The 21,547-nt window shown below is 42.7% G+C and overlaps 1 protein-coding gene across 11 annotated transcripts in view; it reads right to left on the reverse strand.

Annotated features, from left to right (window-relative positions):
• LOC122551006 (membrane-associated phosphatidylinositol transfer protein 2) overlaps positions 1–21,547 on the reverse strand; it is a 475,269-nt gene that overhangs the window by 47,841 nt on the left and 405,881 nt on the right. For all 11 annotated transcript variants that reach the window (XM_043692613.1, XM_043692617.1, XM_043692618.1 and 8 more), the window contains one exon: positions 16,267–16,478. In XM_043692613.1, the coding sequence (XP_043548548.1) occupies positions 16,267–16,478 (212 nt within the window). The remainder of the gene's footprint in view (positions 1–16,266; positions 16,479–21,547) is intronic.

Raw genomic sequence — 21,547 nt, forward strand, 5'->3', positions numbered from 1 at the left:
CTTCCAGATAATTCAAAAGGGCTGTCATGTCATATAAAAAAGTTCAGTTTTATGCTGCACCATGTTTGTGGGGAAATCCAAAGGGACGTGTTCCATAATTAACTTACAGCCCCCTAACAGGCCCGGAGAGTTCACAGACACCCAGCTCATCAAAATGTTCTTCCTCACACAGTAAGTGAAAATGTTAAACAGCGTTTTTCCATGAATGTCTAAGGAAGATAAATTCAACAAGCCTAAGAGAAGAGAGATTGGGTCTGCCTTAACTTTGGTCCCCAGGACCCCCTCTATTACTCCTGCCACAGTGCTCCAGTACCTATGAAGCTTGTGGCATGACGACAAACAATGAGTGAGGGTAGCTATGTTTGTTTTGCACTTGGGGCAAGATGATCTGGGGCCAAATGAACCCTATAAAGAACCTTCAACTACATGGCGTGTATCCTGTGACAGATTGAGTTCTTTCTCGCATTCTCCTAAATGTCGTTCTATGTCTCTGAGGGGATCTCCACTCCCAACTCTTGCTCCCAGACCTCTCACAGTTGCTCAATGTTGTTCAAGGCACGGCACCCCAGTAGGTGGTAGAGAGTATTGTTACGACACAGGATAAACCCTTCTGCTTAATTTAAACCAGCAACACAGAAAAGATTTATCCCGTGCAGTGATCTGTGAAAATTTGAGAGGCCAAGAACTATTTAATGTAAAAATTAACAACTTTATTCCTCAAAGTACAAAAGAGAATAATTAACTAACTACTATTTACAACTCCTTCCTCTAACCTATCTTTTACTTTCCCTTCTATCATACTAGTCTGATAAAACCCTCGATTAAGGTTAACCAAAAATTCAAATGTTCAAAACCAGCCAGATGTTGAATCTTATCTTGTATCTTTCTCTGTCTTCTTTTCTTCTTCTTCTTTGGAATTTCTGAGCAGTCTGCAGATGCTGCTGGCTTGGCAGTTCTCCTCCCAACTGTTCAATTTTCCCTGGTCTTATAACCCCAAAGCATCAGCTTGTGTCATTGGCTTTTAGGATTGTCAATATATAAAAGTCAAACTTGATTGGAGTTTGGTATTTTTTGGGGTATAATTTAAACTGATTGGTCTAATTTAAATTTGTTTTGTCACCTCCAGGCAACCAGCTAATTGAGTTGTTTGACCAAATGTTACATTATATCTAGTTCTGAACACTTGGCAGTGTGTCAGGTAGTTCTGCTAGATTTTAACTCTCTTAAAGGTACAATACACCAACATCTTCATAACATCTCCCCCCTTAAGAAAAAATGAAGCATCATAATGAAAAGATGGCTTCATTTTCTTTTCTGTTTTTTAAACACATTACCCTAACATACAGATAACTTTAATCTAAGCTCACCTGAACTTTTTCCCATAAAAATGTGTACATGTAGACAACTTTAAATAAAGACAAGTCTTATCTAATCTTTATCAGTTAAATCTGCGATAACGCACCTGCGATTACAGTCTTACGACCCGCAACATGTATGATTTCTAAATTAAAAGTCTGTAACATAAGACTCCAAGTAAATAGTCTCATATTCTTGTCCTTAAAGCATTCTAAGAATGTAAGAGGATTGTGATCTATGTACACAACTGTCTCCGACACATTGTCCGTGACATACACATTAAAATGTTTTAAGGCCAGTACCAAACTCAATAGTCCTTTATTGCTTTTAGAGTATTTCCTTTGGTGCATGATGATCTTCTTTGAAAAGTAACCGTCAGTTCAATCCCATCTCAATCTTCCTGTGGAAGTACAGCTCCAACTCCTTTGTCACTAGTATTGATGGCAACGTTAAAAGGTTTTGAAACGTTTGGTGTAGCTAAAACTGGTTTGGTGGTTAAAATAGCTTTCAAATGATCGAGTGACTCCTGGCATTGTTCTGTCCACCAAAACTTTGTGTTTTTCCTCAAATTGGTTATCGGTGCCACTACACTGCTGAAGTTTGAAACAAATTTCTGACAGAATCTGCTGAGTTCTAAGAATCAAATTACCTCTTTCTTCGAGGTTAGTCATGGAAGTTCCTTGATGGCCTTCATCTTTGCGTTCCATGGGGTCAACCTTCCATGACCAGTGTTATCTCCAGATAATCTTTCAGATAATAACCCTCCAGAATATTCTCTGCCTCCTTTTTGGAGTATGCATCCACATATATATCTTTTATGCCTTTTCTTGCTGTTGCAACTCTCGTAGTCTTTCAGGATTAAACACTTCTGTCTGACCCTCTGCCTGTTCAGGTTTTTCCTGCATCATTACATCAGACAGGGTGTCTGCTAACTAAACCTCAATTCCTTCACCTTTCTCTTTCCTTTTCGCTTCGTGCAGTGACTTATGATAGTGGCATCTGGTTACCAAACAGTCTGGGAAAATACTGTTTTAACTCCTCAGTTTCTTGGTTTTCCTGGGGCTTTTCCACAACAAGGGGTGTCACTCCCACCTTGGATCCTGCCAAATCATTGCCAAGAACAAACTGAATTCCTGGAACTGACACTCTGTCAATCACTCCCACCGTAACTTCCCCACTCTTAAGTTGGCACTCCAACCTGATCTTACATAGGGGAACGCTACATTTCTGTCTATCTATCTCACAAATTACCACACTCTCGGGTAACAGATCAGAAAGAGTGCATATTCGCTCATTCCTTATTATCAGCGATTGGTTAGATCCTGTATCTCTCAAAATTAAAACTTCTTGCCCTTCTCCATCTGTTCTTTCTGAGTAAACTTTACTCACAGAGGTGAATTCTTTATAGAGATCAGGTACTAACTCCATACTCAGCCCCTGTCCAGGCTGTGCACCTTCCTGCAGCTCCTCGGCTCTTCTTGGGATCTCCTTTACTACCTCCTCTATATTGGGGAGACAGGCCGGCTACTTGCGGAGCGTTTCAGAGAACACCTCTGGGACACCCGGACCAACCAACCTAACCACCCTGTAGCTCAACATTTCAATTCCCCCTCCCACTCCACCAAGGATATGCAGGTCTTTGGACTCCTCCATCGTCAGACCACAACAAAACGACGGTTGGAGGAAGAACGCCTCATCTTCCGCCTAGGAACCCTCCAACCACAAGGGATGAACTCGGATTTCACCAGTTTCCTCATTTCCCCTCCCCCCACCCTGTCTCAGTCAAATCCATCGAATTCAGCACCGCCTTCCTAACCTGCAATCTTCTTCCCGACCTCTCCGCCCCCACCCCAGTCTGACCTATCACCCTCACCTTGACCTCTTTCCACCTATCACATTTCCGACGCCCCTCCCCCAAGTCCTTCCTCCCTACCTTTTATCTTAGCCTGCTGGACAAACTTTCCTCATTCCTGAAGAAGGACTTATGCCCGAAACGTCGATTCTCCTGTTCCCTGGATGCTGCCTGACCTGCTGCGCTTTTCCAGCAACACATTTCCAGCTACCTTCACTAATGCCAATGGCTTAGCTTCTTTTACCACATCTTTTCCCACAGCGCCTTTCTTTAATGACCAGCACTGTGTCTCACCTTTTGACAGTGAAAACACCTTTACCCAGTGTCCTTCTGAAACTACCAGCACTGTAATTTTCTGTATTCCACTCCATTACAGTGAAAATACCTGAGGCCTTTCACCTCCTGTCCATCCTCTTGGGCTTCTTTTTTATCCTGTGGTAAAATATTACCAGTGCTCTCTACTTTTGGTTTAGTAGTGAAGGATCTCCCCTTCTCCCAACTTCTATTCCTCACAGGACGAAATTCTGGCCGGAAGCTTGTCTTTTGCACCAACAATGTATTAGACAATAGGTGGAAGAGTAGGCCATTCTGGCCTTCGAGTCTGCACCACCATTCAATATGATCATGGCTGATCATCCTTAATCAGTATCCTGTTCCTGCCTTATCTCCATAACCCCTTATTCCACAATCCTTGAGAGCTCTATCCAACTCTTTCTTAAATGAATCCAGACACTGGGCCTCCACTGCCCTCTGGGGCAGAGCATTCCACACAGCCACCACTCTCTGGGTGAAGAAGTTTCTCCTCATCTCTGTCCTAAATGGTCTACCCCATAATTTTAAGCTGTGCCCTCTGGTTCAGCACTCATCCATCAGCGGAAACATGTTTCCTGCCTCCAGAGTGTCCAATCCTTTAATAATCTTATATGTCTCAATCAGATCCCCTCTCAGTATTCTAAACTCAAAGGTATACAAGCCCAGTTGCTCCAGTCGTTCAGCGTAAGGTAGTCCCGCCATTCCAGGAATTGACCTCATGAACCTACGCTGCACTCCTTCAATAGCCAGAATGTCTTTCCTCAAATTTGGAGACCAGAAGTGCACACAATACTCCAGGTGTGGTCTCACCAGGGCCCTGTACAGTTGCAGAAGAATCTCTTTGCTTCTATACTCAATCCCTCTTGTTATGAAGGCCAGCATGCTATTAGCCTTCTTCACTACCTGCTGTACCTGCATGCTTACCTTCATTGACTGATGTACAAGAACACCCAGATACTTTGTATCTTTGTTCTGCTGCTTTACCTAAATTGATTCCATTTAGGTAGTAATCTGCCTTCCTGTTCTTGCCACCAAAGTGGATAACCACACACTTATCCACATTAAACTGCATCTGCCATGCATCTGACCACTCACCTAACCTGTCCAGGTCACCCTGTAATCTCCTAACATCCTCCTCACATTTCAACCTGCCACCCAGCTTAGTATCATCAGCAAATTTGCTAATGTTATTACTAATACCATCTTCTATATCATTAATATATATTCATCTGCTAATTCTGTTGCCCTTCTCACTTATTGAACTTTCTGTTCCTCCACGTGAATTCTTAGCATCTCTGGAAGTGAGGTTTTAAACTCCCCCAGTAGAATAATCTCTCATAGAGCCTCAAAGGCCTTTTCTATTTTTAAAGCATGCACCCATCAATCAAAATAACAACGTTTAATTCTTTTGAACTCCACATCAATCTGACGTGGTTTTGTTCTTTGTTTCTGAACCGCTGTCTATATGCTTCTGGTACCAGTTTATAAGCACTGAAAATAGCCCGTTTAACCAATTCATAATCTCTTGACACCTTATCTGACAGTGTGGCAAATGCCTCACTAGCTCTGCCTACCAGTTTAGTCTGAATTAGAACTACCCATTAATGCTCAGACCACTCCATTTGCCTAGCCATTTTTTCAAATGAAATAAATAAGGCTTCAACATCTTTCTCATCAAAATGTGGCAGAGTTTTGATATATTTGTATATATTGTTATGAAGATGTGGGTGTACCTTTAAGAGAATTAAAAGCAGCAGAACTATCGGACACAGCACCAAGTGTTGTCAATAAGGGAACAATGTAAGTAACACTGGGTTGAACAACTTGAGTAGCTCGTTGCCTGAAGACAAAAACAAATTCAAATTTGGCCCATCTGTTTAAATTATACACCAATAAAAATACCAATTTCCAATCAAGTTTGAATTGAGTATATTGACAATCTTAAAAGCCAATGACACAATCCAATGCTCTGGGGTATAAGAGGAGAACTGCCAAGTCCCAGTATATAGAATGCTTGAAAAGAAAATCTCTCTTCAAAGTCCCTTTTCGATCAGTAACCTGCAATGCAGAAATTCCTAACAAGGGGAAAAGAAGACACAGGAAGATCCAAAGACAAGAACCTACAGCTGCCTGGTTTAGATACACTACAGTAAGGAAACAGGCCCTTTGGCCTCACAAGTCCAAACCGACCCTCCGAAGAGCATTAAATGATTCCTGAAGAAGGGCTTATGCCCGAAACGTCGATTCTCCTGTTCCCTGGATGCTGCCTGACCTGCTGCGCTTTTCCAGCAACACATTTTCAGCTCTGATCTCCAGCATCTGCAGACCTCACTTTCTCCTCCGAAGAGCAACCCACCCAGACCCATTCCCCCACCCTATATTTACCCCCCCTAATGCACTTTACACTATGGGTGATTTAGCATGGCCAATTCACCCAACCTGCACATCTTTGGACTGTGGGAGGAAACCCACGCAGACGCGGGGAGAATATGTAAATTCCACACAGAGAGTCACCCAAGGCTGGAATCGAACCTGGGACACTGGTGCTATGAGGCAGCAGTGCCAACTACTGAGCCACTGTGCCGCCCCATATCTCTGAATATTATGGACAATTTAGCATGGCCAATCCACCCAACCTGCACATCTTTGGACTGTGGGAGGAAACCCATGCAGACACAGGGAGAATGGCTTTGAGATAAGTGATATTTTGTAAATCTTAATTAGGACTTTTGTCAGACTAGTATTATAGAAGGGAAGGTAAAATATAGGTTAGAGAAAGAAATTGTAAATAGTGGTTAATTATTCTCTGTAATACTTTAAGAAATAAAGTTTCTAATTTTTACTTTACATAGTTGTTGGCCACTTCAAATTTTACAGATTACTGCACAGGATAAATCTTTTCCATTTTAAATTAAGCCGGAGAGTTTACCCATGTCGTAACAATATCACTACCGTCTCTTTTAATCTCCATCCTGTTAACTTGACTTTGGAGGATCTGAGCTTTAGGGAGGGGCTGAACAGGCTGGGGCTGTTTTCCCTGGAAGCTGAAGGGTGACCTTATAGAGGTTTATTAAATAATGAGGGACATGGATAGAATAAATAGACAAAGTCTTTACTCTGGGGTGGGGGAGTCCAGAACTAGAGGGCATAGGTTTAGGGTGAGAGGGGAAAGATATAAAAGTCTGTTTCCGTGCTGTACATCTCTATGAATCTATGACTACGGCTAAGTCGCAACTTCTCAAATTCAAATTCTCTCTTTTTGCTCGGTTAAGAAGCTTCTCTCTCTTTCTTTTTCCTCTCTCTCTTTCCTCTCTCTTTGTTTATCTTCTAACTCAATTTTCCTCCATTGTGATTTAAGTTTTTCTTCCTCTACTACATTTGTATGTTTGTCTGACACACCTAAGTGTTTGAGTAACTCCCTTACAATTTCAGTTTTACTTTTGTCCTTGGTTAAACCAAAATCTAATTTATTTGTTAATTCTAAAAGCATGGCCTTTTTCTTTCCTTCTAAACTTTCTTGGCAAATTTGAGAATAATCTTCAAATCCCAGAACCTCTTTATAGCAATTTTAAGAGCCATTTCTCTCACTTCTAATTTAATCAACCATAAGTCACTGAAATTAAACAAATTGTCTCATCTACATTTTATTTAACGATCTAGGACCCTAACCTGCAAATGTCTAAATCTGGTGGGATTTTGTGTACTCCAAATCTATTCAAATCTGTCTAAACCTGTTCAAATCCTAAATTCCAAGTCCCAAATTGTTCAAATCGCAGACAAAAGCCACCAAACTGTTCAAGTCCCAGCAACGTGCCCCCAAACCATTCAAATCTCAGTGACAAGCCCCCAAACTGTTATGACACAGGGTAAACCCTCCTGCTTAGTTTAAACCAGCAACACAGCAAAGATTTATCCCCTGCTGTAATCTGTGAAATTTCGAGACCAAGAACTATTTAAAAGTAAAATTAACAACTTTATTTCTTAAAGTATAACAGAGAATAATTAACTAACAACAATTTACAACTCCTTCCTCTAATCTATCTTTTACTTTCCCTTCTATAATACTAGTCCAATAAAACCCCCATTTACCAAAAATTCAAATTTTCAAAACCAGCTGGATGTCTAATCCTCTCTTATCTTCCACAGTCTTCTTTTCTTCTTCTTAGGGATTTCTGTTTCACAGGTTACTGATCAATAAAGGTACCTTTAAGACAGCTTTTTTTCTGGGCAGTCTGCAGATGTCGCTGGCTTGGCAGTTCTCCTCCCAACTATTCAATTTTCGCCGGTCTTATACACCCAAAGCATCAGCTTGTGTCATTTGCTTTCAAGATTGTTAATATATAAAAGTCAAACTTGATTGGAGTTTGGTATTTTTTGGGTATTATTTAAACTGATTGGCCCAATTTAAATTGGTTTTGTCGTCTCTAGGCAACCAGCTAATCGAGTTGTTTGACCAAATGTTACATTATATCTTGTTCAGAACACTTGGTGCTGTGTCAGGTAGTTCTGGTAGCTTTTAACGCTATATACATCTTCATAACAGTACACCCACATCTTCATAACGGTCTTAACTGATAGAGTGCTTACAGCATGAAGCTCTCTCTCTTCTCCGTAAAAGGCCTATAGGGGTTGGTCAAAACTGTAGTCTAGTTTTGGATAAAATCCCTAACCTGAAAGTAACGAGAAAGATCCCTGCTCAGCAATCCATACTTGCAGCTAATTTGGTCAAAGGACATCATGACCTCCCCTTAAACGGTGACTTCCCTAGTTGCCCACAGTTTGAATCCAGGGTCCATCATCCCTGGCCAGAATCCTGGCATACCAACTACAGAGTTAAGAAAGGAGATTTCAGATATTCTGCCCTTGCTCTGTTGCATTGCTCTCCATGCTTTGACTGTATTTATAATGATTGGATTCCGACAGTATTCCCGAACTGTCCTCATCTTATCCATAAACAACTAGTAAGGGGGCACTTTGAATGGGAGGCCTCAATATCGAGCCATATTGATCTCGGGCCCTCAAGTCCAGTGGCTCACCAAGGACAGAAAGGAGCTTAATTAGTATCTCTTAATATCCAAAAGTCTACTCCCCTCAATCCTTGGGGTAGCTGCAATTTGGCAAGCTTAATGAGGGGCTGCCTGTGATGGCAAACAAACTAAACCAACCAGTGAGTCTCCACAACGTTTGCCTGGGAAATATCAGATGAAGCATTCAAATGGGACATGACAGAAGAGAAAAGACATTCATTTTGATACGGGCTATTCGTCCTTAGCAGGAGATTGGAAGGGCTTCCCATGTTTGAAGGTCTTTCTAATCTTACCAAAGGAGCAAAATTTGCCTTAAATAACTGATCAAAGGTGGGAGTAACAAAAATACCTAAATAAAGAAAACCCCCTGCGACCATTTAAAGGGGAAATCGTACTTCACCTTTAATATCAGGTATTGCCTTAAGAACCCCCACGGGCATAGCCTCCAACTTTGCAAAATTGATCATATATCCTGAAAAAGAGCCAAATAAATTAATACATTGCATTAAATGGGGTACAGAAACTGCCGAGTTTGATAAGAAGAGAAAATCATCTGCATATAACGTAATCTTATGTGCCCTTGATTCCACTTCTGGGGCGCTATGTCAGGATCCTTACAGATAGCCCCCTCTGCCAGTGGCTCAATCACCAATGTGAACAGTTGCGGTGAGAGGGGACAACCTTGCCGACTGTCCCTACCATAACTGAAATTACTGGATCTTACACCATTGGTGAGAGCTGCAGCTAGAGGATCACTATACAGGACCTCCACCCATCTGACAAAGACTTCACCTAGACCAAACCACTCCAGAGTATAAAAAAGATATGGCCACTCCAACCAATTGAATGCCTTCTCTGCAACCAAAGAGATCACCAAACCCTGAACCGATCATTGTTGACACATTTGGACAATATTCAGTAATCTTCTAATATTATTAGAGGACGTACATCCTTTATAAAACCTGTTTGGTCCTCCTTAACAAATTAGGGCAACACCTTCTCCAATCTCAATGCAAGTGTCTTGGATAAAATTTTAAAGTCCGAATTTAAAAACAAGATGGGCCTATATGAAACACAGTCCTCCGGGGTCTTCACTTTCTTGAGAATGAGAGAGATGTTAGCCTTTCTCAGGGATGGTGGGAGGCAATCATGACTGTACGAGTAGTTGTACATGTCCAGTGTCGGCCCTGACAAGACATTTATAAATTCTTTGTAGGATTCACTCGGGAGACCATCAGGGCTGGATGCCTTCCCTTCCCTCTTTGGAGCTGCCTTACTGCCTCCTGTATCTCTTGCACAATCAAGGGGGCGTTAAGAAGAGACGGCTGTTCTGATGTCAAACCTGTAAGATCCAGGTTCTTAAAGATACCATCTCAGCCCACCGATCCTCACAGCATTCCGTCGGATATAACTCGAGTAAAAACTCTAAAATGCTGCACTAATCTTTTTAGAGTCACACTTAAGAATCCCAGTGCCTTCTCTAATTGGTGTAATGGATTGGAGGATGCTCTTTTTCCTGACCAGATATGACAGGTATTTGCCAGGCCTATCACCATGCTCAAACAGCCTTTGTTTCGCAAAAGAGAGCTTTCTCTTCACTGAGTGAGCATGGAGTTCAAAGCAACCCGGAGAGCCATGACTCGCTGCAATTTAGTCCCTGATGGCCTATCAAAATATGCTGTTTCGGCTGCCTTCAACTGGGTCTTGAGCAAATGTTGTTGCTGTCTCTTCTGTTGCTTCCGACTGGCTGAGTAAGAGATAACTACCCCTCTAGCATTGGCTATAGCAGTACAAACGGGTTACTAGTCATACCTGAATTGATAGCCAAGAACGCTTTAAAGTCACTCAAGAATTCCTCAATAAACTCAATAAATGGATCCATTCGCCAATGCCGCGAACCTGTTCCATTGCTTAATCTCAACCTCCACATACACTGCTGCATGATCGGAAATGGCTGCGTTTCCAATTTTACAGCTCATCACCCAATCCAGAAAAACTGAGGGAGCTAAACAAAGGTCAATCCTGGTATGACACTTGTGCAGATTAGAGAAAAAGGTAAAGTTCAAAGTTTGTGAGAAGATTTGTAGCTCGGGTGCTCATTCTTGTGGTTTTGTTCGCCGAGCTGGGAATTTGTGTTGCAGACGTTTCGTCCCCTGTCTAGGTGACATTCTCAGTGCTTGGGAGCCTCCTGTGAAGCGCTTCTGTGATGTTTCCTCCGGCATTTATAGTGGTTTGTATCTGCCACTTCCGGTTGTCAGTTCCAGCTGTCCGCTGCAGTGGTCGGTATATTGGGTCAATAAGCACATCGACCTGGACCCAATATACCGACCACTGCAACGGACAGCTGGAACTGACAACCGGAAGTGGCAGATTAAAACCACTATAAATGCCGGAGGAAACATCACAGAAGCGCTTCACAGGAGGGTCCCAAGCACTGAGGATGTCACCTAGACAGGAGACGAAACGTCTGCAACACAAATTCCCAGCTCGGCGAACAGAACCACAACAAGGTGAAGTCTCTACCCGTAGGGTGGAGACATCTCCAAGCATCCATCAGCCCCAATTCCACGCATAAGTCAACCAGTTGCTTGGATTGCAGAGATATATTTGGTGGACCTTTGGGCATTCTATCCACTGTGGGGTCTATGAGGTGATTAAAATCTCCTCCATGATAGTGTGTTGTGTTCCAGGGGCAATCAACTTAGAAAGTGCATCAATCAGCAATTTGACAGATGTGCCGGGGTTCAGTAAACATTTAGGATGCCATACTCTTCACCATGTATTAAAACTTTAAGGATTACAAACTGCCCATATTCATCTTTAACTTGATCTAATAATTTAAATGAGAGACTCTTCTGGACAAGTATGGCCACTCCCCTGCTCTTAGTGTTAAAGGACGACAAAAACAGCCAATCAAACCCACCCCGCTGTAACTTTAGGTGCTCCTTATCATTAAGATGGGTTTCTTGCAACAGGGCAATATCAACCCTCTCCTTGCTGAGACTCGAAAGTACTTTTTTTCTCTTGACTGGTGAGTGACTCTGCTTAATATTCCAAGTGCACCATTTAAGGAGACTCTTAGCCATATCCCTCTATAACATCCCTTGAACTCCCGAAAACAAGAACCCTACTCACAATGCAACAAGTGTAAATAAGTGGAGACTCATGGAGTCTAGAAAATACACACACTAAAACTACATTAACAAAAACCTGTCAAAACCTACCTCTACTAAAAACCAACAAACTAAACCAATTACAACATGCAAAGTCTTGATGGGAAACTCTTCCCCTGCCCACAGGGAACGCTTACACTACCCACATACACCTTCATAACTCCTTCTAGTTTGAACTGTGACCCAAACTCAGGTGAAGGATAACAAAAAAGGTATTATGGACAAAGAAATTAAAAGTGGGCACTTCACCCTTCCCCAACCCTACACTGATCTCAATTAGCACTGGGAAGAAAAAAAACACTTTCTGTAATAAAATAATAAAGACAAAGGAGAAGTACACTAGGTAGAGAACAAAAAGGGAAAAGAAAAGAGAACCATTATTTTCCATGTTCTTTGGACCTCCAGTCTATTTCCAAGTGTGCAGAAAGTTCTTCCCTTTTTCTGAGGATTCAAAGACATGCACAGACCTTTCGTGATTAAAGCGGAGCACTGCCAGACAGCTGATGGAATACTGAATATCCAGATCCCTCAGTCTCTTCTTCACCTCATCAAAGGACTTCCTTTTGCGGATCATGGCTGCAGGAAGTCCTGGAAAAACATAATCTTTGATCCTTTATAAATCAGGGCTTGGAGACTTCCATTGCCTTTTGTTTCTCCCTATAGGACTGGAATCGCACTAGGACCAGGCTGGGGTGCTAGCCCTAACCGGGCCTGTGCACCGCCACCCGGTGAGCTCTCTGAATCTGCACCTGGCCCGCCTCAGCTTCCCAGCCCAGAAATCATGGCAGTCATTCTTCGAGAAAACCTGGCTGGCTGCGTGCCTTCCTCTCGCTCCGGCAGCCTGACCACCTGGATGTTTTCCTCAAGATCGTCGACCTGTTCTGCTATGGCCCATACTTGCTCCTCCAGAGCATGGATACGTCCCAACGAGGACTCGACCACGGTCTCTGATGTCGCAGTCTGCTGCTCAACATCCTCCACTCGCTTCCTGAGACTCTGCAGCTCAGCCCAGGCTTCTGCAAAATGGCTGAGATCGGCTGAGAGCCTAGCCCGACTCTCTACAATCAATGCCTCGATCATCTCCTGGAGTTTCGCGAACTCTGCAGCCAGGCCTTGCTGTGTAGGTGAGTCCATTGGGATTTCCCGGGAGTGTCTGATGCTGCAAGGTAGAGTCCTGCCTGTTGCGATTTACTTGGTCCTTTGCCTGTAGTCATCTTCCCTTACTTAAAAAAAAGACATGTAGCAATTCTACTGATATTAAACTATCGATGTTCTTCAAAATAGCTTTGCTGGGGAGGGTAAACGCACAACCTTGCCTGAATTACAGTGCAGAGCTCAAAAGGCAGACCTGTTAGAATGCTGCCATCTTGGATCCTGACCCCATTCCCCCGCCTTCAAGCTGCAATGTTTTAATTTGGCACCTAACTCGCTAAATTCTGCTTGTAGGACTTCATCTCATTTTTTAATTACATCATTGGTGCCTATATTTACCATGACAGCTGGCTGTTCACCCTCTCCCTTCAGAATGTCCTGCAGCCAATCTGAGACATCCCTGGCACGTGCGTCTGGCAGGCAATATACCATGAGGGAGTCTCGTTTTCAATCACAGAACCACCTATCTACTCCTCTTTCAATTGAATCCCCTATGTCTGTAACCCTTCCACTCTTTTTGCAGCCCTTCTGTACAGCAGGGCCAGCCACGGTGCCATGAACCTGACCACTGCTGCCTTCCCCTGGTGAGCCATCTCCCCCAACAGTATCCAAAACAGTATATCTGTTTTGGAAGGAGATGACCGCAGGGGACACCTGCACTACCTTCCTGCTCTTCCTCTGCCTTTTGGTCACCCATTCCCTTTCTCCCTCAGCAATTTAATCTGCAGTATGACCAATTCACTAAACGTGCTATCCACAGCCTCCTCAGCATTGCAGATGCTCCAAAGTGAATCCATCTGCAGCTCCGGAGCCATCACGGGGTCTAACAAGAGCTGCAGTTGGACACACTTCCTGCTCTCAGGGAGCGTCCCTGAGCTCCCACATTGAGCAAGAGGAGCATAACATGGGTCTGACATCTCCTGCCATTTTTAATTTTAAGCTTAACTTAGTCCAACTATATTATCAAATAATAGGTACATGAAAAAAGAAAAAAAGAAAAATTTTCACCAATCACATGATAAAATAAGAAATAACAAAACCTGACCTTCTCAACACAAGAGAGTTTTATTTTGGTTAGAGGAGGAAGGCGGTTGGGAGATACTATACGCTACATTAGTGTCTCGTGTCTCGGTGAAGTTTAAAACCTTCAATTCACAGAGGATTGGCTAACTAATAGAAAACAGAGAGGTGGCATCAAGGAGTCATTTTCAAGATAGCAACCTATAACTAGTGGTGTACCATAGGAATCAGTGCTGAGGCCATAATTATTTACAACATCTTGTAATGACTTGGATGAGGGAAATGATCCCAAATTATGGAGGCATTGTCTTATGTGCAAAATTTAACAGGTTGGGACTCATTGGAGAATGAGAGGTGATCTCATTGAACCATACAGGATTCTTACAGGGCTTGACAGGATAAATACTGTTCTTTGATACATGTGACACTAATAAAAGTCCCTTTTACTGCAGCTTTCTGCAGTTTTTTCCTCCATTTACATAATACTGTTCCTTTGCCCACCCTTCTAAAACAAACAACTTCACATTTTCCCACGTTACTTGCCAGTTCCCAACATTTTGCACAGGTGTACAGATCTATAACTAATTCAAGCTTTTATTATCAAATTGTAGTGCATGTAAAAAATGCTGTTGTAAAAGAAAAGCTGAAATAAAATTTTTAACAATGCTGGGAGATTCAGCAGTGATGTCTGTTTTTCTCTCATCTTTCTTTCTAGGTGTTAAAGGTGTTTTACATTTGTAAAGTATTGCTGTCATTTTATCCTGCATAAATTTGTAGTGCCCCTTGTTGAACTCCCTCAACCACCTTTGATGTTGTTATCTCTAAACATGATCATCCCAATGCACACTGCGCAGCCTTTCATGTTCTATTTTAAATGTGAACTCATGCAAAACTCTGGCATTGCCTTAACATGCTCCAAATACCTTTGGCCTGCGCCTACCGACTTATATTGGTTCATAGTCCAATAATTCCTTGATTTTAAAATTCATAGCTAATTTGAAATTGTTCCAAAGACTCACTACTCCCCAGATCTGTAGCTACCTTCAGACCTACAACCTTCTGAGACACATACACTCCTCCAACACTGATATCTTCAACATTCTGGATTTTCCCCTTGTGCCCTGCCATCAGCTGTCAAGGTCCTGAGCTTTGGAGTCATCTCTATCAATCTCTCTTTCATTCTTTAAGACATCCTTAAAACTTACCTTTTTGTTCAAACCTTTGGTCATTTTCACTTATTAATTTTCAGGTTGTGGTTATCACTGGCTAGTCCAGCATTTAATGTTCATCTCTAATTGCCCTCATCTCGGAAATGACTGCCAGACTACTCAGACCCTTTGGCATCATGGTAGCCCACAAACCCACCAACACACTAAAACAGCAGCTAATGAACTTGAAAGACCTATACAGACAACAAGCAAAACTAACGTCATTTACAAAATACTGTGCAAGGACTGTAACAAACACTACATTGGCAGAAAACTAGCTACCAGGATACATGAACACCGACTAGCCACAAAACGACATAACCCTCTCTCACTAATATCCTTACATTCACATCCATCCTAGGACAAGCCAAACAGAGACAGGCACGAAAATTCCTAGAAGCATGGCATTCCAACCGGAACTCTATCAACAAACATATCGAGTTAGACCCCATCTACCACCCCCTGAAAAAAAGGAACAGGAAGTGACATCGCCACAGGAAATGACATTACCACCCAAAGAAACCCAAACATATAAATAGAAAGCAGGAATATTTTAGCATTGCGTCGCCTGAGGCTCACTGAAGATGTTACCTAGTAGGGTAACGAAACGTCTGGAAATGAACCTCCCAGCTCAGCGAGCAAGCCTACATCCAAAACCTCAGCCTGAGCTACAAACTTTCTCAAAACTTGCCCTTAAGAAGGTATTGGTGAGCCATATTATTGGAAAAAATGGGCCAGGTGAGTCAGCATTCCCAGTTCCCTACCCTCCTGCCAAGGTGATAAATCGCTCCAATGACACCCCACATATTGGCAAAATCGAACTTTGTCACAGCTACAGTGAGAATACTAATCCGAAACAGCAATGCCATTTTAAGACTGCATGCCCTTGTTCTAGATTTCCCTGTCAGGAAAAACATTCTTCCAGAAACTATCCTGTCAATCCCTGAAGAATTTTACCATTTCAATAAGATTATCCTTCATTCTTCTAAATTCAAATTTGACTCAATCTCTCCTTTAGCACATTAGTTGCATTGCAGGAAACAGTGCAGTGACCCTCTATTGCACTCCATCTAAAGCAAGTATACCCTTCATTAGGCAAAGACAACATATTGACATGTCTGTACATTTTGCTCTAGATCAGTTGGTCGAATCTTTTAAAGTCTTACCTTGAAAGAAAAGCCTGGTGGTGTTTAATTGTGTCAAGCTCATATGTTGAAGAATCACTTCTCTTTCTTGGCAGCTGTTTATTTGGATTATCCATGCTGCTTCGAGGAATGTCAATGTTGCTTCTACTGAGATGCCTGCTGGTTTCCAGGTTGGAAGCATTGCACATACAGCTGTTGTTCACAACTATACCAGGAGATAATAGATCATTGTCCTGTAAATCAATTATAGCACACGGCAATTGGTAACTGCTCCCAAATCAGCAGCAGTAATATCATACCTCAGCCAAATAATCTAGTTATACTTGCACTGCTTTTACGTGAAGCAAGATTCATCATTGCGCCACACTCCCTTAACCATAGCTCTCACGTGACTGGTTGATGTAACAACTCAGTTTCCTCAGCCTCAGATTGTTTTTGCTAATTAATAACCATTTAAGTAGGGAAGTGCGCAAATGAGATTTGAAGGCAGAACTTGACATTGAAAAATGGAACATCAGACCCCTCTATTATTCAACTTCCAGGTTGGCCCAAAGAATCCCTTTGTGATGTTTGCAAGGTTCCAACTCAAGCATTTAGTGCATGCTGACTTTGTTCGTCCCACCACTAGTCCTGTGCCTACAGCTGCCTGGGTCTTAAACCTTAGAATTCCCTCCCCTAACATCTCAACTTGTCTTTCCACCATTAGGAGATGCTTTTAATCCTCTCCTTTCCTGCCAATTATTTTGTTTGGTGCCAAAATTTGACTGATTAAAGTCTGTGAAACATATTGGAACTTTTTAATGTTATAAACACATGACATAAATTCAAGCTATTGCTGCCTCTCTTTCAGCAGCATGAAAGTTCTTAGAATCAACACAGCACAAAGGATAAAAATCCTGAGTTCTCACAATCAACTATCAATTTCCTCCAGAGTTCCCAATCTATGCCATTTTATCAGTGAGGGACAGGTAAGCACTGCAGGGTAATGGGACAGGTCCAAGGCAAATCAGACACTATGTAATCAAGTAAATCAAAGTCACCAAATTGAGCACTGATGTGTAAAGAAGGAAAATCTAATATAAGTGGTTATGTACAGTGAAGCATCTAAGATTCTGGGGGGACCCTTGATAAGATGGGTGCTGAAAGGATATTTATTATTGTGGGAGGGTCAGGTGAATTGGCTATACTAAATTGCCTGTAGTGTTAGGTAAGGGGTAAATGGGGTAGGGGTATGGATGGGTTGCGCTTCGGCGGGTCGGTGTGGACTTGTTGGGCCGAAGGGCCTGTTTCCACACTGTAATGTAATCTAAAAATAAAGAACTACGACATGGATTCATACAGAGCAGAAAAGACCCTTTGGCCCATTGAGTCTGCATCGACATAACTACCACTAAATTCCAATTTCCTGCACTTGTCCCATATCCTTGAATGTTATGATATTTGGAGTACTCATTCAAATATCTTTTAAAGGTTGGAAGGTTTCCTGCCTCCACTACCTTCGCAGGGAGTGCTTTCCAGGTTCCCCACCACCTGTTGAGTGAAAAAGCTTTATTCCCAAATCCGCTCTGAATCTCTTGCTCATTACCCTAACACTATGCCCTCTCGAGACTGACCCCTCAACCAAGGGGAACAGCTGCTCTCTATTCACCCTGTCCATACCTCTCATAATTTTATACACCTCAATCATGTTCCCCCCCCTCAGTCTTCCCTGCTCTACAGAAAATATTCCAAGCTTATTTAGTCTCTCCTTATAGCTCAATTCCTCCATCTCAGGCAACATCCTGGTGAACCTCCTCTGTATCTATCCACTCTCATGCTATCATATCCTTCCTGTAATGAGGTGATAAGAACTGCACACAGTACCCCAGCTGTGGCCTGAGATTTTGTACAACTCCAACATTAGATCCTTGCTCTTATACTCTATGCCATGACTGATGAAAGCAAATGTCCCATATACCGCCTTAATTATCTTATTCACGTGCTTGCAAGCTTCAGGGATTTGTAAATAACTACCCAAGATCTCTGTGTTTCTCTAAGCTACCCAGTGTCCTGCCATTCAGTAAATACTCCCTCATCTTGTTTCCTCTTCCAAACTGCATCACCTCACACTTATCAGCGTTAAATCCCATCTAACACAGATCTGCCCATCTTACCAGCCCATCTGTATCTTCCTATAACCTACAACCATCTTCTTTGCAATTAACTATTCTACCAAGCTTGGTGCCCTCTGCAAATTTTCTTAACATTCCCCAATGTTTCCATCAGCATCACTTATATATATAAAAAACAATAAGGGTCCTAGTACTGATCCTTGTGGTACACTGTTGGACACCAGATTCCAGTCACTTAAACAGCCTTCTACCAATATCCTTTATGCCCTATTACTAAACCAGTTTCTGATCCATCTCGCCAAGCTTCCCTCAGTTCCACATGCTTTAACCTTCTCAATCAGTCTCCCATGTGGGATCTTGTCAAAAGCTTTGCTAAAATCCATATAAACTATATCAACTGAACTTTTCTCATCCACACACAATCACATTTTCAAAAGATTCTAACAGGCATGACCTCCCTCTTACAAAGCAATGTGGATTATCCCTAATTAACCCATGTCTTTTTATGTGGATATTAATTTTCTCCTTCAGAATTTTCTCGCATCACAGAATCCCCACAGCGTGGAAGCAGGCCATTCGGCTCATCGAGTCCACATCGACCCTCTGAAGAATGTGCAACCCAGACCCAGCTCCACTACCTACCCAATCCCTGCATTTCCCATGGCTAACCCACCTAACCTGCACATCTTTGGACGGTGGCCAGAAACCGGAGCACCTGGAGGAAACCCATGCAGATACAGGGAGATTGTGCAAAGTCCACACCGACAGTCACCTGAGGCTGGATTCGAACCCGGGTTGCTAGCACTGTGAGACAGCAGTGCTAACCAGTGAGCCAAGGTGCTGTCCCTACTACTGAGGTGAGACTCACCAGTCTATAATTTCCTGGCCCATTTCTACCACCCTTTTTAAAAAGTGGAACCAAATCAGCTGTCCTCCAGTCTTCCGGCACTTTCCCTTGGCCACAGAGAAACTAAAATTTGTGTCGGAGCCCCTGCAATCTCCTGCCATGCTTCCCACAGCAGCCCGGGATACAATTCAGCTGGGCCTGGGGATTTGTCTGTTTTGTCAAATATAAAGAATCCAAGTATGACCTTCACAGAGCCATTAAGATAGCCAAGGACCAATACCAAATCAAACTAGAATCCCAGACACCCAGCAACTATGGCAAGGACTGAATGACATCACAGGTTCTAAAAAGAGACAGTGCAAGATGGCAGATGATGACATATCCCTCTCAGATCGTCTCAACGCCTTCTATACTCACTTTGAGCAGAATTTCGGTGGAGAGGTAACACCTATTCCAACAAGTCCTGACAAACCTATCCCAACAGTCACTGCATCAGAGGTCAGATCAGTTTTCCTTTGTGTGAAAGCAATGGGACCAGACGGAGTACCAGAAAGTGCACTCAGAGCATGCACTGATCAACTGGCAGAGGTCTTCTCAGACATCATCAACCTCTCCCTGAAGCAGGCCACTGTCCCTACCTGTTTTAAGAGGCCAACATTATCCCAGTGCCTAAGGAGGCTCATGCAGCATGTCTCAATGACTACCACCCAGTGGCCCTAACTTTGGTGGTCATGAAGTGCTTTGAAAGGCTGGTCATGGCATTAATCAACTCCAGCCTCCCCACTACTCTTGACCCACTCCAATTTGCCTATCGGACCAACAGATCCACGTCAGATTCCATATCACTTGCCCTTCACTGCTCCCTAGAACATCTTGACACCAAGAACAGCTATGTAAGAATCCTACTCATTGACTACAGCCTTCAACACTATCACCCCCTCGAGACTGATGACTAGACTTAGTGATCTCGGACTAAACCCCACTCTCTGCAACTGGATCCTCAGTTTCCTGACCCACCGGCCACAATCAGTGAAGATTGTGGACAATATTTCATCGTCACTAACACTCAACACTGGAACCCCCCCAGAGGTGCGTACTCAGCCACCTACTGTACTCACTGTATACGCATAACTGCGTCGCCAAATACCAGACAAATGCCATTTACAAGTTTGCTGATGACCCCACCATAGTCGGTCGAATCTCAGATGGCAACAAAACAGACTACAGACGGGGGATGGAAGACCTGGAAAAATGGTGCACTGAGAACAATCTCGCTCTCAATGCCGGCAAAACCAAGGATCTCATTATTGACTTTTGGCAGCATGTTACTCATGCCCCCCTACACATTAGCAGCACAGAGGTGGAACGAGTGGAGAGTGTCCAGTTCCTGGGAGTGGTCATTCACAACAAGCTTTCTTAGACTCTTCACGTGGACGTACTGGCTACAAAGGCCCAACAACGTCTCTTCTTCCTCAGATAGCTGAAGAAATTTGGCATGAAAGTGAATACCCTTGCCAACTTTTATACTGTCTTCCTCATCCAGTCCTGAATTGTCCTAGACATCTAGGATTCTCTGAACTTATTGCTCCTACATTTCCCTCAAAAGGGCACATGTTGGACCAGTACTCTCCCTAGCTCCTTTTTGAAAGCCTCCCAATACTTACATTTAATGGCTCAACCATTTAAGACAGAGATAAGGGGAAGCGTTTTTCTTAGATGATTATTAATCTTCAGAATCCTCCTCCCAGATATCAGTGAAGGCCAGAGTTATTGAATACTTATAACACTGATGTAACAAGAAAGACGAAGGTTATTGGTCTGCTGGAACGGTTTTTGATTTTTTTCACATTATGTGAATGTGGCTGCCAAAGTCAGAACTTATTACCTGATTGCTTCATTCTTAACTGCTCTGGAGAAAGTGGTGGTGAGCTGTCTTATTAAACTGTTTCAGTCCATCGAGTTTAGGTAAATCCAAGAGCTCTTAGGAAGGGAGCTCCAGGATTTTGACCCAGCAACAGAGAAGGAATATTAATATAATTTCATAGATGACCCACACTACTACGCTGTGCATCAGTGGTGGAGGGAGTGAATGCTGAAGATGGTAGATGTGATGCCAATCAAGCAGGGTCATTTGTATAGGATGATGCGGAGGTCTTGAGTGCTGTTGGAGCTACATACAAATTGTAAGTATTCCATCGTACCCCTGACTTGTGCATTGAAGATGCACTCAAGAGATAGATGGTGAGTTAAAACATAATTTTTTGTCTGTAAACTACTCTTATAACCACAGTGTTTATAAAGATGGTCCAGTTCAGCTTCTGGTCAATGATAAGTCCTGGAATGT

Source organism: Chiloscyllium plagiosum, chromosome 6 (genome assembly GCF_004010195.1).
Source record: "Chiloscyllium plagiosum isolate BGI_BamShark_2017 chromosome 6, ASM401019v2, whole genome shotgun sequence".
Taxonomy (NCBI): domain Eukaryota; kingdom Metazoa; phylum Chordata; class Chondrichthyes; order Orectolobiformes; family Hemiscylliidae; genus Chiloscyllium; species Chiloscyllium plagiosum.